Source organism: Vanessa atalanta, chromosome 8 (assembly GCF_905147765.1).
Source record: "Vanessa atalanta chromosome 8, ilVanAtal1.2, whole genome shotgun sequence".
Classification (NCBI taxonomy): Eukaryota; Metazoa; Arthropoda; class Insecta; order Lepidoptera; family Nymphalidae; genus Vanessa; species Vanessa atalanta.
Window position 1 is genome coordinate 7,297,723 of NC_061878.1, and position 17,320 is coordinate 7,315,042.

The window sequence follows — 17,320 nt, forward strand, 5'->3', positions numbered from 1 at the left end:
GTAAATCTAAGATTTGTTTATCTGTACTCCTTTTTTGATTGACATTTTGAGCTTATCAGCATTTCCTACCATATCTTATCTAACAAATTGATTATCCAAGAACTGTGGGTTCAAATATTGAATAACGATAGGAAGGAAGATAACATGACTTCTGAATAAGTAAAGATCCTTAATAGCACACGTTATTTCTATAAGCGAGCACGCGTTCTAACCACTGAGCCGAGATAGCCCAGTGGTTAGAACGCGTGCATCTTAACCGAAGATTTCGGGTTCAAACCTAGGCAGGCAAGACTGTACTTTCATGTGCTTAATTTGTGTTTATAATTCATCTCGTGCTCGGCGGTGAAGGAAAACATCGTGAGGAAACCTGCATGTGTCTAATTTCAACGAAATTCTGGCACATGTGTATTCCGCCAACCAGCATTGGAGCAGCGTGGTGGAATATGCTCCAAACCTTCTCCTCAAAGGGAGAGGAGGCCTTTATCCCAGCAGTGGGAAAATTTACAGGCTGCTAATTCTAAAAATGCTAAATTTCTATAAAAGCTGAATCATTACCATTTTTGAATTAAATAGCGCAACTTTCTTGAGGGATTTTGAAACCGTGAAAAAACCTACCATAATACCTTTTTTCTTCCCCACAGATCATTAAACGATTCTATGATTGTCTTATTCAAGATAGAACCATTAGAAATTAGAATTGGTATCATAATTATCTGAAAAAATAAACATTAACATACTTTATTCAAGAGGAGTTTTATATTCTAAGTCCCTATTGAATGACACAATGAGAAAACGTATAAGTTGTTGTTGAAATATTTGTATACGTATCGAATTGAATTATTTAAACAAGCTCACATGGCTTATACGTTTTTTTTATTAAATCTACAATAAAATGGCCAAACATTTATACAAACTTTTAAAAATATTTTAAGAGCAACTTCTGTAATAGTCCCAATTAAACTGAAATCTCTCAAGAGGGATACGTAAACTAACTATACCATATCGATTAAATTCCAAGATGGTTCAATGGTACTCTCGATAGAGAGCTGAAATTTATACAAATATTTTAAAAGTAAGTTAATCAAGTACATAGTTACGTTTATTTGTACCTTAATTTTAATTAATGTGCCTTTACAAAATAACATTCACTCTTTCGAAAGTACTTGAAAGGATAACATTTTGAATGCTCAAAAATTTCAAATTTGATAGCCAGTATGTATTCTGTAATATACGAATTATATAACATTTTTAATTTTTAAAGTGATTCAATTTCGTAACCTCTGGCATTATTTTAGGCCTTATTTTTTTATTTAAGTTAATATGTAAGAAGTCATGCAAGAAGTCGTAAGTTTTGTTTTTCTTCCTAGTTTAAATTAGGAATTTTAATTAATGTTAATAATATTTTGATATATGTATAAAAGTTATAATAATTGTTAATTTGTAGTTGGAATGCATAGCTTAGTATAATTTTAAAATAAAATATTACACATTTTTTTTAATTTAATTTATTTGCTTCAGTCTGTTTGTCTGGCTTAATAAATGGACGTTCGAACGCTAACAGATTTTGGAGAAATCGGAATGTTTAGTTGAAATTAGAGTGGTCATACAAATACGTAAACTATTCAGCTTTATAAATGTACTTATAATATGTAGCATTTGTGCAAGTTTGAGTATACCGCCCACTCATCAGATATTCTACCACCACACAGCGGTACTTATTATTATTGTGTAAGGAATGATAAATATTTCATACAGCGTTAATGACTATGGGCGGTGGTGACCACTTACTATTAGGTAGCACATTTGTTCTTCTGCATACAAAGATCATAAAAAAAGTCGGCTGCCTGATAGAAAGCTTTTCTGTAGATTTGCTGGTACATTGGTACCCCCTAAAGATGCTTTTGCTCGATTGATGGGTGCGCTTAATAAAATATTGCCTTAGTCTACACTCACGATTGAATGGGCTGACTATAAATATGATTGGACCGAATTTAACAGAAATGTACCAATCCAAAAAAGTAATAAATTTTAATTTCTGTTATATTTTATTAATAATTTTTGACTTTTAAATAGTGGTCTGAGATAATTTTGAATATAATTTTGTATTAAGGTAAACAAGTTTTAGTAATAAATTTCAAAAGGGCGAATGGAAGAACACACATAACAATTAAAAAAAGTAGAGGATTTGTCTCAAACAACGTGCGAAATATTTACTTAAAAATTATTATGATTATTGAAATTGTCCTAAACATGATTGTGCACATGCACAATAATTTGAGCTATAACACATATTTGGTTAAGCATTATTTAATAAATAATGTAAGGCTGTAAATATTTCACTAAAACACGTGAAATCCTAAAAAAGTTTTCGTAACAATAACATTATAATATGGTCTAGTTATCTTAATTAATTTAAAAGCCTTGTAGATTTTATGTAAAATATGTAACCTTATATTACAGTTTTGTTATCAGTAAGATATATTTAACGACCTAATAGTACAATTCAGATTACTTGTCTTTTAATTTTTTATATTCACCTGAGTGAGAAAGTAAAACAAGTTCGTTGAGGTCAAGTAAAAATGTTCAAAGTAAAAACTTTCCATCATAACATCTGAAGTCCTTACAAGTTACAGAGTTGTTTTTATTGGGAAGGTTAGCAAATTTAATGAAAGTATTCTTACGAAGTTAAATTAAAGTAGTACATGTCAAAGTCCAGCGAACACTTGGAATTAACAAAAATCTATTTTGAAAAAATAAAACAAGTAATATTTTTATAAAACATCTATTGACGCTATATGGATACGTGTGTTCTTTAAATATTATGTAGTTGCTTTGGGGCCCGGAATAAGAGGTCTGAAGGCAACGAGGTAAGAAATTATTTCCCAAATAAATTAAGCAATATCTTTTAGTAAGGTGTTTAAACAATAAATGCGGAATAAATTAAATTATCACAACCAATAATTTTATTTTATATCAATCTTATTATTCTCTTTAAAAAATATCTTAAATACAAGAATTATCCTTGTAGTTTACTATATTTATTTATACTACATTGAATTTGTTTATTCGTCGGAAATGGGATGGTATTTGTTTTAGACATCTTGATTGAAGCCCTTGATCTTGGGCTTATTTAAATCCAACCCTGATTATTTAAGTCACTATTGAATACCACTTTCTGAAAATTCATGATCAAGTTTCGAGATTGCATAATCCACTGTAGTCAACCTAGTATCATAAGGTCTAAGTTACTTGCTTTTACCAATTTTTTGCCATTTTAAATTATGCATTGAATAATGAGAACATTATAAACATCGAACGCTTATACCACTTATACTTTTTATTTAAAAATATGACAAAAATAGTACACTTTATCTTATTAAAAGTAATATTATATTGTGTTATGGGAACTTTTGCTAGTGGTTTGGGTTCCCACCAATATACCGGTTTTTGAACTAACATATGTTGTTTTGTTTCTCTTAGTGTCCAATGACACGTAAATTAGTCTCCTTCTGTGAGACTATTATGGTTCCGAACAAAACGGCGGAAAGGGACTGGTATCCATCACTCCACTCCACTGTCCACTGAGCCACGAGCAGATTACGCAGCATACCAAAATGGGTTTTGGTTGATAAGAATTGGACATAAGCCGATTATCACAAGATACGTTTTAGATTAAGATAGATTTTTTATTAGTATCTGCTTGGTCTCATGATTTTTATTTAGATTTTTTGAGCTATCTACTGACAAAGAGGAATACTTGGCATTTTTGTGTTTAAGTTTATCTTCGGACACAGGACTTTTCATATTAACTCCTCCTTTATATACTTATATTCGAGATTAATCGAAACGAAACACATATCACGAGGTATCCAAAACTATAAGTCCGATTGAATTTAAATTCAACTATTTTTAAGAGTTCCAAAAATTATTTGTAGTAGGGCCACTAAGAATTTTTTTTTGTAACTATTTGCCCGTACGAAGTTATATAGGATAGCTAGTTATATACGCTTACACAGACAAAACAAACACAACCGCTCTAAAAAGACGGAAATTTATTGCAATAAATATTAAAATTATTATCTACTGGGTCGTAAAAAAGAGAGAATACATTATACAGCAAACCAAAGTTTCGTGTAATCTATTAATTTTATTAACAGGAAATAAATAATATTGTTAACATATTATTCTAATTATGAAATCGTTGCCTTTCATTTTAAAAATAGCCGTCAAGGATGCTTAACACGTAACGAAATTATTCTAACGTGTAACATGTTATTCCAAAAATAGATTGCCTAGATTAATATATTAATTACGAAATGTTAATAAAAATACCGCTTTGGATCAGATTTGTAAGCTGATAGGAGCCGAAATACGTTTTGCTCTAATTGATGTAATAGAAACTTTAGCCTCTTCCGACATCAGGGTAGGGCTTATATTTCCTGTTGCTCTCACAGACACATTACCAAGCTATTATATCAATTGAGGACAAAAAATCACAATTGAGAGCCTGGGAACGCCGATCAAAGTTACAGCATTTTATTTGTGATTTGTTCAGAGTTATGTGTTCTTGCAATGTTTAAGTATTTCCATTTGTTCCGTGTTCAGTTAAGAATGTAAGGGAGATGTCGGCAAAAAGGAAATTAAGTTCAATACAAGCCATATCATGCAATAATCTTCTATCCTAAATCTTATGCTATGCAGAGTTTAGTTGTAGAATATTTTATTGTTAGCATGGATATAACTTCGATATCACTGCTATTCTTGATTTAAAACATCTAGTTTTTTTAAATTATTAACTGTCAAGTGATTAATTGTTGCCAATAATTTACAACTCTAAATTTAAATGGATTAACTCTTTATTTAAACAGTTCATGAGTACGTTCGTAAAGTAACAATTAATTGGTTATTTATACTGCATAATTAATTTTATTTATTTTTCTTAATGTTATATTATATTAGGATAGTTATATTTTTAATTATAAAAATGTATACCTCATATAATGTTCAATAAAACTGCACTGTACTATGCACTCTTATCACCATCATAAACAAATAGTACTAATTATATATAAATTTAAGAATAAAGTTTTATTTTATCATAATAAATTAATATGGATTCAAATTACTGTGTGAAATAAAATAAACTTCTTTACATAAAATTTTTACAGGAAATCATAATTATTCATTATGAAATTAGTTGACCATGTGATGTAATTATTTATAAAATATTATACTAAACTATTTAAATCAGCGATATCTAAATAAATTAAATAATATATTTTGAATAAGTATGAAGAAATTTTGACCATAAAATGACCTTGATTTTATGAGACCGTAACGAAATAAACGTGTCGCACTTCATGTAAGAACAATGATATAATGATAAGATGTCGTTGGTATCGGAGGCAGCGAGTCAGGGCTGTTGGCCGCGCCTTCAGGACCACTTTTACTTTTTAATTTTTTCGTAGAGGGGCGAATGAATTCAGTGTGCGTATAGTGCTGTTCCTTTAGTGTTGTGTTCGGGCGCAACGCAAACTCGCGCCTCTTTGAGCATTTTCTCGGTTAACACGTGCGTCGATTTGAAGTGCGCCCGACTCGTCGATCGAATTGGATATTATTTTCTAAAGGTAATTCTTTAAAATATATGTTATTTTTTATTTACTTAGATCTACATTTCTCTGTGTATATTTTATTATTATGAATGTGAAAATGTACGAATTGTAATTTTGTCACGAAATTGTTAAGTATACTTAATAAGTTAAAAATAATTTAACTATGTAGTCTTAAAAATTACAGTAGTCAAGAGTTAGTTAGTTAAGTAGTTCATTGATCATTTACATAGGATAAATGAGGCTTACTATTTAATTGAAAAATAATAGTGAAAAGCCTTAATATAAGACTCACCGGGATTATTGTTTTCCCATTTTATTATTTATGACTTAAATAAAACAAAGTCATGGATTATTTATTTGTAAAAATATAATCAAGTTTTGAACTCCGATGTTTACTAACAACGGAGACAATGAATTGATGTTCGTGACTTATTTCAGAGCTCAATTATATCACAAATTTATTAAAAAATCTCCAACATTTCTTAAGTAAATAAAAGACATCGATAAAGATTTTAATTCTTGTTCAAGATCGTAAAATAAATAGCCCGCTAGATAGTTTTAGTGTTGTTGTTACGGAATAATAATAAGGCGGACAGGCATAGTATTTTAAACAAAGAGATTGTTGACCACGTCCGTCCCAGTTTTTGCTTTTATTTTAGTTATTATCGAGAAAAGCGGAATAAGATATATTCTAATACGCAAAAATGAACAAGTGTTTAATTTGCTATAATTTCTTATAAATATTGGTTAAATATAGTGCTTTTTCTTTATATGTACCATTTGAAATATTTTTATGTATACATATTACACAGATACACTGATTCTAGAAGATTATAAGCGGAAACGGTACATATTTAATAATAATTGAACATTATGTATAAAATAAAAAATAATAATTTTTTTTTAGAATGAGGCTCCATTTACATTTGGGTCCCATCCCTTGGCCTGTCACGATCATTCATCATAATAATTCAGATCCCAAGTCACAGAATTCAAACGCGAAACTTAAAAAAAAAAGAAAACTAGTAAGCGATAAGACAGTCTTTAATATTGCATACAATGTTTCCGTAGCGATGTTATATTCTTAATATGTATTTTTTATTTGTGTAATGTAAGAATTGCTAAATAATAATCAGTTATTAGCTAAAATTACAAAAAAATAATAATGGCAGCAAGAAACGATACGATTTTGACGCAAAAATTTGAATTATTATCGCGCGCAATGATAAAAAATCTATACCGAATAAGCTTTGCCAATTAAAAACTAAAATAATAATAATTAATATGCTGTGAAAACGTGATTACTAAACTCGATAAATGATTATATGATTATATAATAATAAAAAAGTGAGAAATTAGTATTCGTTTATTTTGACTGTAGGATAAATATGAATACACTGGTCTTGAATGTCAAAAATTATTAAGTTTTGTATTGTAGTATTGAGTTCCTTGCCGTAGAAGTAGAATAGTTGTTTTTTTTTTTTTTAATTACTGCCTACTCGAATACGCAAAAAATGTAAAGTCTAGTGGAAACCTTACTTAATATTTAATTGAAATTTTAGTTTTTGTTTTAATCAATATTTATCTTAATTTAATCGATACTACAGTATTGACAGATTCAGACAAACAAGAATTAGGCCTACATGCACCGTACGCTTTAATGGGTTATTCAACTATTTGTTGAATTGCTCGATTAATATATTTTGGTTATTACTAATTGCAATTTCCAAATTAGATGTCTCGAGTTCTAGATGCTCAAGATGTTTACAACAAAGAAGCAACACATAATAGCAGTTGAAATTGTGTTCTAAATATATTCTAAATATATTTAAAAAATACTAATTATTTAAATTTAAACAATAATAAATTAACTAATAATAACACGTTTCCGACACTCCGCAGACTAATACATCCTCCAAGAAAAATATTTTATTCTATACATGATTGCAAAGATGATAAAAAGCGCGGAAATATTAGTCGTTGATTTTCAAGCATGAATATTTGTTTCTTCAGTAATTCTTCAGAGTTAAGGAGGCTGTAAACTTAAACTCACCTGTATATGTACCTGAATAAAGACCTACATAAGGATCCCCGAAATTGTATGTTCACATGGCTTTGCTCGGTCCTATTTCTTATTATTTTCTAAAACACAAATATCATAGATTAGTAATTAAGATCTCGACCAATGATATCGCCTCAATTTACTGTCAAGTGGTTCTCCTGTTATGGTTTGAATAGAGTATTCGTTACATTACTCATAGAATAAATAGGTATAACTGTTTAATAATGGTTTTTAACTTAGCATAACCTAATTATTTCATAATATACATACTAGCCATGTTGCAAGACCTCTAAAGTTTGTAAGCAATGATCCGATAACACTACCGCGCCACCTATTGTTCGTTACTGGTACAATGACAGACACGCCAGTACCAACAAGTGTATATACAAATTCAATCGGATAATCGATGCGTGAACGCATAATATAAAATTTTAACAAAAACATAACTGACTTAAAAAATATTCTCGAAATTTTAATATTAAATAGGAAGTAGGGTTATATTTCGCGTCAGGTTTCATTTGAATTCCCAAAAAAAATAAAATACAAATTTGTTCATAAATTACTCTAAGTTCTGATAAAAAAACATTCGAATTGACAACCTCTTTTTTTGTATATTTTTTTTGGTATCGTATAGATGTAAAATAAAAATTAAAATGCATAATATATATTTTTAATAAACTTCTTTTTCTAAAATGTTTACGGTAAAAAGTTGAAAGTTGCGAGTGACATGCTTACGAATATATCTAGTCGTAGCAAGATATTCGTCGGCTGAGCATCACTGATGTTGCATTGTAACCTTAAACACGAAGACAATACGAGCCTATACATTTATCGGACTTTTCACGATTGACTTATTTGTTAAGGTGTAGTACATGTATGTCACTTTTACCGCGAAACGGAATCACTTTCAGTTTCATATAAATTACTAGTAAACAAGTTACTGTTGTATTAGCACAGTCAGCCATTTTATCAATCGAGTACAAAAAAAAAGGACATTAAACGTTCGGTGGAATTAAAAAAAATGTCTCAATGTCATGTATATATTTAGCGAGAAAATATTAAGAATTTAAATTAACATTAAAATATATTCTTAAGATATGCATATTTTATTATAGAATCGAATGGAGCCTTTGTGAAATAGAAAGCTTGGTATTAAATGTTGTCTTTAATTCTCGTGTTTTTACCATGTTTGTCTGTTTCTATCAAAATCATCGATGTTGTTATGGATACTTGTTATTGTAAATATATTGTGACGCTTAAGATTATAAACAGCCCTAGCTTCTCGTTTTTGAATAGTGAATATCTGTCACAGACTCTTCTCCAAACGAATATACCATATGATGATACAATGAAAATATTAAATAATGCCCAAACGAGCAGCCTCAATGCTAGTTACATCGTTGTCAAACTTTCTTAAGCGCGTATGCTGCTGAGCTAGGTTTACCTGTAAGGGACAATAAATGAAAATTCCATTTGATCTTTGAATCGAAAATTATATTACATCATTTGACTTTAGTTTTTATTTTCGTCCTATTAATATAGAAGTAATTTATAGTCTTGAGTACAATTTTGACACCGATCATGATGTTATACATGTAACATGCATGTCATATTATAATAAATGGTTACAACAAGGTTTTAATAAAGACAAATCGTTGTTGTAGTAAACCATGATCGATAGTCTCAACACACTATGTTGACTTATTGTCTATTGTTTAGAATGGCCTATTAGCAACATACTGAATACTAACGTTAGATATCCATTGTTTTGAATTTACATAGGAGAGTTTGAAATACAGTGCTATGTTAGTAATATTAATACTATCTTTTATACATAACATATTCACATGTGTTTTATCCATAGTAAATAAAATCAAATCGGCATTGTTTCATCGAATATATGAATATCGAAATTGATCACGTTTCATAGCATAATTACTTAGTACCTAATAATTACTTAAAATGTTTAAAGTCAGGATAATTTTATTGTGCATTAACTACACGCGAATTTTCAACACAAAACAAATTGATTTATGAATACACACATACACATGTACACAACATTGTTTGAGATTTTGCTATATTATCATATTTTTGTAGAACATCGCTAGTAATTATATTACGAAGCATAAAATTACGTAGATATAACGTATACATTTAAAAGACTAGGTATAACGACAGCTTTTGACATATATGTACATATGTTTAATTGTTAGAAAGACTGTTACTTAATATAGTATTTAAAAGCATTTAAATGTAAATGATATACTCTAAATATTTTAATGGTAACTGAGAACTTGTTTCCATTTTGTATGTAACCATACTATGTATTTATATCTGTCTAATAGTGCGATGCTATCTGTATTATAAGTCGTAATACGATTTTGAAATATTATCATTATTTAGACTTAATGAAATGAAAAGCAGAGTCATTAATTATGTGATAGCCCGTCTAGATTCTGGAATAGAAAGCAGTTTATATTCAATATTTTAAAGCTAAATTTGAACCTGCTTCATTATAATTAATTTTCTGACAAGTCGATCGCTTAGGTTTAACACTCATGCTATTAAATGGTCCAGGAGACATGGTCACAGTTGAGTAGATTATTAGCGACATGCACCCCTCAATTGGCTGTTGTTGATAATTGCGACTGACAGTTCTTCGTAAGTCACACACCTCTGACGAAAGCTTATTAACAGTAACAATATTCATTTCGAAATTGAGATTCCGCAGTAAATAAAGTGGTTTCTTTAATTTTTCTATTAATATAAATATTTACTTAATTACTTAAAATATCTCTTGTATTAAATCAATTATTATTAAATGTAACCCTTGTTTAAACTTAATTAATTATTATTTTGAATAAAAAAATCTACAGTCTTTCTACAGTCTAGATGTAACAGAAAAATTCAACAACTACATAGGTCTTAAGATATAATCATTTACCATAGACAGACATTTACAGAACGATTAATTAACCTGTCTTCGCAAAAGGCATGGTATTAACAAATATTAAAAAATACTTGCTACAAATATTATAATACTGTTATGGATCCAAGCGATGTGTGTCTAGTAATGTGATATTTATACGTTATACGTAATATTTTTCTTCCAAGCTTTTGGTTTGATAAATTCATTTGATAAACAATTTTCTTTCGGACTGTTGACTCTCTAGTATGAAGTGATAAATCATTGGGAATAAATGTTAATTTAATGAAATCGTTTCATTTAATGATATATTATATATTGTATTGTATATCATCTAATCATACTTCATCGGAATTGTTTGTTTATAATATCCAGTTTAAGGACAAAATATTCGTTTCATGTATATATCATATATAAAGACATGATTTAAAAAATTACACGATATCATGAAACCAGCGTCAAGGCATTCATTTATTCTGCCTTTGCCTGGCTCAGGAAAACCTGTCGAGTTGCACTTTTCTCTTTGCGTAACGTTTTTATACTGGTATAGATATCCCGTTTAAAGTTAAGAATTGCATTTAGAACATTTCCTAATAAGAACTAATTAAACATACGATAATTCTGTATTACAAGAATATCTAATAGCGGTAGCGTGAGTTGTACAGCATTTTATAGAGTTAATAGGATGTGATGTTTATGCATCGTTGTTCTTTTTTAATTGTTACCCGTTTGTTTTGGTATTTATTACTATTAAATTTATTACAGTTTTGGAAATCGATATTGATGTGTTAACACTTAAATTATTATTTATAACACTGTCATATATATATATATATATATATAAATTGAAATCTCCTATAAATATATTTTGATTTGCGTTTAATAATAATAATACCTGGTGTATTATTATTATTAAACGCTCAAATGGAGAATTTTTAATACAAACACGGCTACTGTGAACATATCGTTATAATTATGACATATACACACTTTAGATAAATATACAATTGATTAAAGAGATACTTTCACGTGGTATTTTTTTAATTATCCGTTGTTATTTCTGTACTGGGTCTGTGTAGGCGTCTGGGCAGTGGGATGGTATCACCCTAAAATCAAATATATTAACACCATGTACAGCTACAGCCTGTACTTGACATATGTTGTTGTTTTCCGGTTTATGAGCGATTGTAAATGCAGGCACAAGGGATATAATATCATTTCCCAACTTTGGTGGGGCAGGATTATCAGATATGTCTTAGATTGGCCATGTCTATGACCACTTATGCTTGGTGATCTTAGTGTCTGTGTTAAATAAATAAAATGAAATACACACTTCTGTAGTTCATCCATTTTAGGCACCTAAAATTTAATCACGGAAGACGTATTAATACAGTTTTTGCGTTGAGCGACCGGGACGTTTATGACTCTAGTTGGCTGATATTTTTCTATTTCAAATATACGCAAATTAACGCCATATCTAGACGAATCAAAGCATTATATGTCCATTTCATATAATATTAGGTTATTATTATTAAATCAATTCGGAAAATAGCGCATAATGTGAATTGTTTACACATATGATGCATTATATTCGTATACAATTATGCGTAAAAGATTATTTTGCTTTTTATGAAACAGTCTTATCTTAGTAACCTAGTTTTAACGTATTCTCTACGAGTAATTATTTCACTAAGGGCATTAATTTAGGCAATTTATTTACGCAAAGAATGGAATGTGAATACGATTAATTAGAAAGAATTTGATGAATACTAATAATAACAATGAATATATAACAACTTTTGGTAATTTAACTTTTATTATAATGTTATTAAATATAGCAAAGTTAAAAATTGGTCAGAATTAACTAAATCTTATTATGTTAAATTAAATTAAATGCTATGGTTTTCATATATTTTTTTATAAACAAAATTTATTAATTATATTTTTATAAAGCTATTACACATATAATTTCATTTTTATTAAACCAACTAATTAGTTATTATTTAATGTAAGTGACTATCTAATTTCCAATTAGTTCGTTTTTTTAATATGTTTATTTATATATATGTGATGATATATTTAAATAGAAATATAATCTGAATATTATAATAATATAAATATAATATAAATATTGGACAACATCACATACATTACTCTGATCCCAATTAAGTAGCAAAACAGTAGTAGCTAATATTTATGATTAAATAATGTTTAAATTAAATTTTGCTTAATCAAGTTCCCGGAGCAATCGGTGATTGCTACTTGGCCTTGTATCCGAGCCCACTGTCTTTACTATACCTTCTATTATACAATAAATTACAATTAAATAAACGAAACAGTATATACTTTTTTATATTAACGAACTTATATAATTTTATAGCTTACTATATAAGAATAACTCAATAAGAATGATAACTTAAAAATAAATTAAATTGCATAACATCAATTAATCATCTTTATTGAAAACATCCATTAAATATATATTACATGTAAAAAACAATTTGTCAAAAGGTTATCAGGTAATCTGAAATTTACTTCTATTAACTAGACAAATATTTGTCTGGTTAATAGTATTTTATAATAGAAAATACTAAATAATAAAAAAATATATTTAAAAAAGGAAGCGTTATAATAACACTCATTAAGACATATATTTCCTGCTTGAATTATAGCTGGTAGTTGGTACGAAAGATTTAAAATTTTAATTGAATTGTTATTAACGTGTAACGCGAAAGTAATCAGCTCATAACGTTACAAATGAACCGTGAAACAGTTTATCCATATCCATATCAATATACTAGCGCGGCGCGGCGCAGCGCAATCAAACGATTAAAATTAATTCTCTTTTAATTTATTCGTTTCAACCAACACTTACAATAAACCAATTATCTAAACAATAAATCCGAAAAATTGTGTTTTAGATCCCTCTTCTTCTTGAAAAGATCCTTGTATTTAGGGGTTATATTAAAACAAAACTGCCACTGACAGTTGCTCAAGATGACTGACGGCTTGAATGGCTTGGTGACATACAAATTGTTCTCAACTACAACAGCGGCATTGTTTATAATGAAATTACAGTCAAGTAAATTGCAACATTATAGAACAATTCGTTAAGAATGTGCATTTTGGATAAATTATTTGTAATATTATTTCGTTGATAAGTACGTCAGGTATGTATATTAAATACATATATAGCGCCTGTACTACTTTTTGCATATTCATAATTTAATAATAAATTTAATTAGCAAAAGCACTTTCAATTGTTTTTTTATAGGTCTCTGGTGTTTTAACTTTTTTAAGGAAATAACGATGTAGATTAAAGTTTGTATTTTTTTCTTTATAATACTTAAGGCATTATCATTGTATGCAAACAATATTAAAATATGTCAGTAGGTAGATACAAGTTCAGTTTTTTTTTGTAATGGAAAGGCACACTTTAGGTCAGGGTGATTCGAGTTACATACTCTCACATGTCAAAATGAATAATAGCACTTGGCAACTGACCTCTTATCAATCAAATTATGATTTTAATTTGGTCATTGTCATTGTTTATTAAATTTAAAACTTTACAGCTATAAAATTAAAAAGTGATCAATACATGAAAATAATGATGTAAATATTTGTTTGATTTTGATTAATGTTTGCGGTTCCTTCTAAGTAACTAAATTAGATATTTATTTTTTAGTCAGATATCATTAAATATATTCCATTCGTGTTATGGAAGTAGCAATCTCCTTATTATTGTAGAATGTTTTTTTATAGTTATTGCAAAGCGATTGCTATCTGACCTCCATTATGTTTTCAGGGTGGCGAAATGTTTTGTAGAATAACTTCGAAGTTATAATGCAAACATTGAATCCTTATGGAGTAAAGTTACCTTATTAATATATGTAATCTTCTTGAATTTTCGTACTTATAACTTTTTATCATATGGTAAAATTGTTGTGTTTTAGCGAAAGTTTACAAAACTGTTTTCTGAGAAATGGCAGAGGAATTACAAGATAATTACATTATTTAAATTACATATAACGTTGTACGACAAGTGTTCAATACTAACATAATATTAGAATATAACTAAACATATATATATATAAATAATTCCTGGAAAATGTATTAGAAATTGTATATAATTATTTTAAACATAACTAGTACATAGATAGCATCTGTATTATATTTTTCGAAAAGTTTGCGTATACTTAACCCGTTTTTAGTAAAACTTTGCTACAATAATTAAAATTATTAAATATCTAAGTGATAACTAGAAATGTAATAATGATACTCTTTTTTTTAGATGGGGCTGAGAACATTTATACTGTGCGGCTGCCTCGCAGCGGCGAGTGCTACCTTAGAGGTTGTGAATCAATGGAGTTTGCTGCAGTTCGACTTTCCACCAGACCCGGTCTTGCTTGAAAAGTTCCAACCTGAAAACACTGTCCCGACGGGCTTAGAAGTTGGATGGGACAGGCTATACTTGGGAATACCACGTCTTCGTGCAGGTGTACCGGCGACATTGGCATGGGTGCCCCGTTCTCTGCCACCCGGTGTCAGTCCGGTTCTTCAGGTAATTTTAATATTTTATAAGTTTGAAAATATGCTTTAATAATCACGTCGTAGATATATAAATACGTAAATAGCGCGTAAAATTATTCAAGAATTGGACGTTTCTCGGTATAATATAACTTTGTTCTAGTATAACATTATACTTGCCAATAAAACATTATAATTATATAAAAAAAGTGTAATATTATGAAAATAAAATAACAATAGTACTGTAATGGTAAAGTTTATCCAGCCGTGGAATTTGTTATATAACGTATTGTCTTAAAATCGTTTCTAGATAAACACCTATACTGAATGATCGGAGCATTAAATTATTATTCTAGAACAAGGTTTAATAATGATCGATGTTTCGTTACCTACTCACAAAACTTGTATGAATTGGAACTGCGCTCCTTTGGCCTTTTATAAGTAATTTTATTTAACTCTTAAGGATTATGTAAATTGAGAAAGATTCGAAAGTTGCTCCTCATTGAGGATTGCGTTATGTCACCGAAGTTTCGTTATTTATGTTTACGTATGACCAGAAAACGTACGTCGAAAAGTCAACATTGTGAATAATCTTTTATATTTATTTCATTTAGATTTTGGTTCTTGTAATTGCACGCCTAAAAGAATTAACGTAGAACCTTATTGACGTGACAAATATGACCGGTTTCTTATCTTTTATCATAACAATCATTTAACGAACAGCGAAAACACGAACTTCGTGGCAGCGTTTAGGTATAAGCTGTGAAAATAATCCTTAAGTAAAATGTCTATAGTTACAAGTAAACAGGATCAATATTGCACCACTTTACTTTCAATAATGCGGCCACTCGGAGGCATTTACATTGTTAGTGATTTAAGTTATAACCATTATTTTATGTTGAAGTAAATTGTTATAAGTTAAAATTGATAAAACTGTAATGGTTGTTAATGATGTCTATATTTTACAAACGCTATGTATATGGTTTTTATGTTAAGTATTTTACTTTCGCGCACTTTCAACTTCAAAGGTTTAATGGTATTTAGTATCAGGGTATATATAAATTATTTAAAATAGATTACATTCAATTATTCACTATTCGCGAACTAATTTTAAAATATTCTTGTAAGTATATTATAATTTTATTAATAGTATAAATGCGAAAATAACGCTGTCTGTCTGTCTGTTACGCTTTCACGAATGAACAACTAAACCGAATTAGATGTAATTTCGCATGGAACTAACTTGAACCCCAAGGAAACAGACTTTTTATACCAAAACCGACTCTCTCGTCTTGTCTCTCGCGAAGACGGGCCCGAAAACTAGTATGTTCATATACTTAAATGTATCAATGTAAAAAACTTAAAGATATATTATTGGAATATTGTTAATTGCTAAACTACAAAGGTCCACTATAAAAAGGACGACGTATTTTTTTGGTGGTATTTACTATTAACACTAAGTTAAATAAAAACTTAACACTTGATTGCTACAATGAGCATTTTTTACTAGCAGTCCACGCAAATTAACCGTACAACGTTTATGCACAAATTTTATTGAATATTTCTATGATTATAAAAACCACATTATTATATAATTAAATAAAATTACATTTGTGAAGATTGTTAAATTATTCAATTTTTTTTTCTTAGCGTTAATTTATTAGAATTTAGTGTTTTCGACAAAAAAACTCCTATCATAGCTATGGGTAGGTTACACAATTACTGTCAGTGTGCGACCTCGCTGCGTGGGCGCATGCTTGTCTTACACACGAAGCAGGCAGCTCAGAATTGTCACGAGAAAGCGTGAAGGGCAGGAACTAAGGCATGGCCTTGGCGAGCTCCATTGGTGATTAAATTAGCAGCAAAGAGCATTCGCCATTTTGTGCGGTGATATTGAACATTAACTATAAGCTTTGTGACTTATATAGTTAACAAGAGTCACGAAAATCCAAGTAATTCCACTAATTCAAGTTATAAAAAAATGACAATTTGATATCAGTTTTATCACAAGAAAAAAAAATCATATCGTAAGCATCTGATTGTAGATAAAGAAAGGTATACCTTTACTTATACATATTTAAAAAAAAAAAACTTTGGCGCCATCTTAAATATTATGTTATACACGTACTTTATGTATAAAATGTAAAATAACAAATATGTTACGATAAATTAATAAAGTGGAAGTAAATA

The 17,320-nt window shown here is 29.0% G+C and overlaps 1 protein-coding gene across 1 annotated transcript in view; it reads left to right on the forward strand.

Moving 5' to 3' along the window:
- The first annotated feature begins 5,526 nt into the window (after window positions 1–5,526).
- Window positions 5,527–17,320, forward strand: part of LOC125066036 (protein yellow-like) — a 31,298-nt gene continuing 19,504 nt past the window's right edge. Inside the window, exons 1-2 of the mRNA XM_047673926.1 lie at window positions 5,527–5,627; window positions 14,895–15,164. Coding sequence (XP_047529882.1) covers window positions 14,895–15,164 — 270 coding nt within the window. The 5' untranslated portion in view covers window positions 5,527–5,627. The remainder of the gene's footprint in view (window positions 5,628–14,894; window positions 15,165–17,320) is intronic.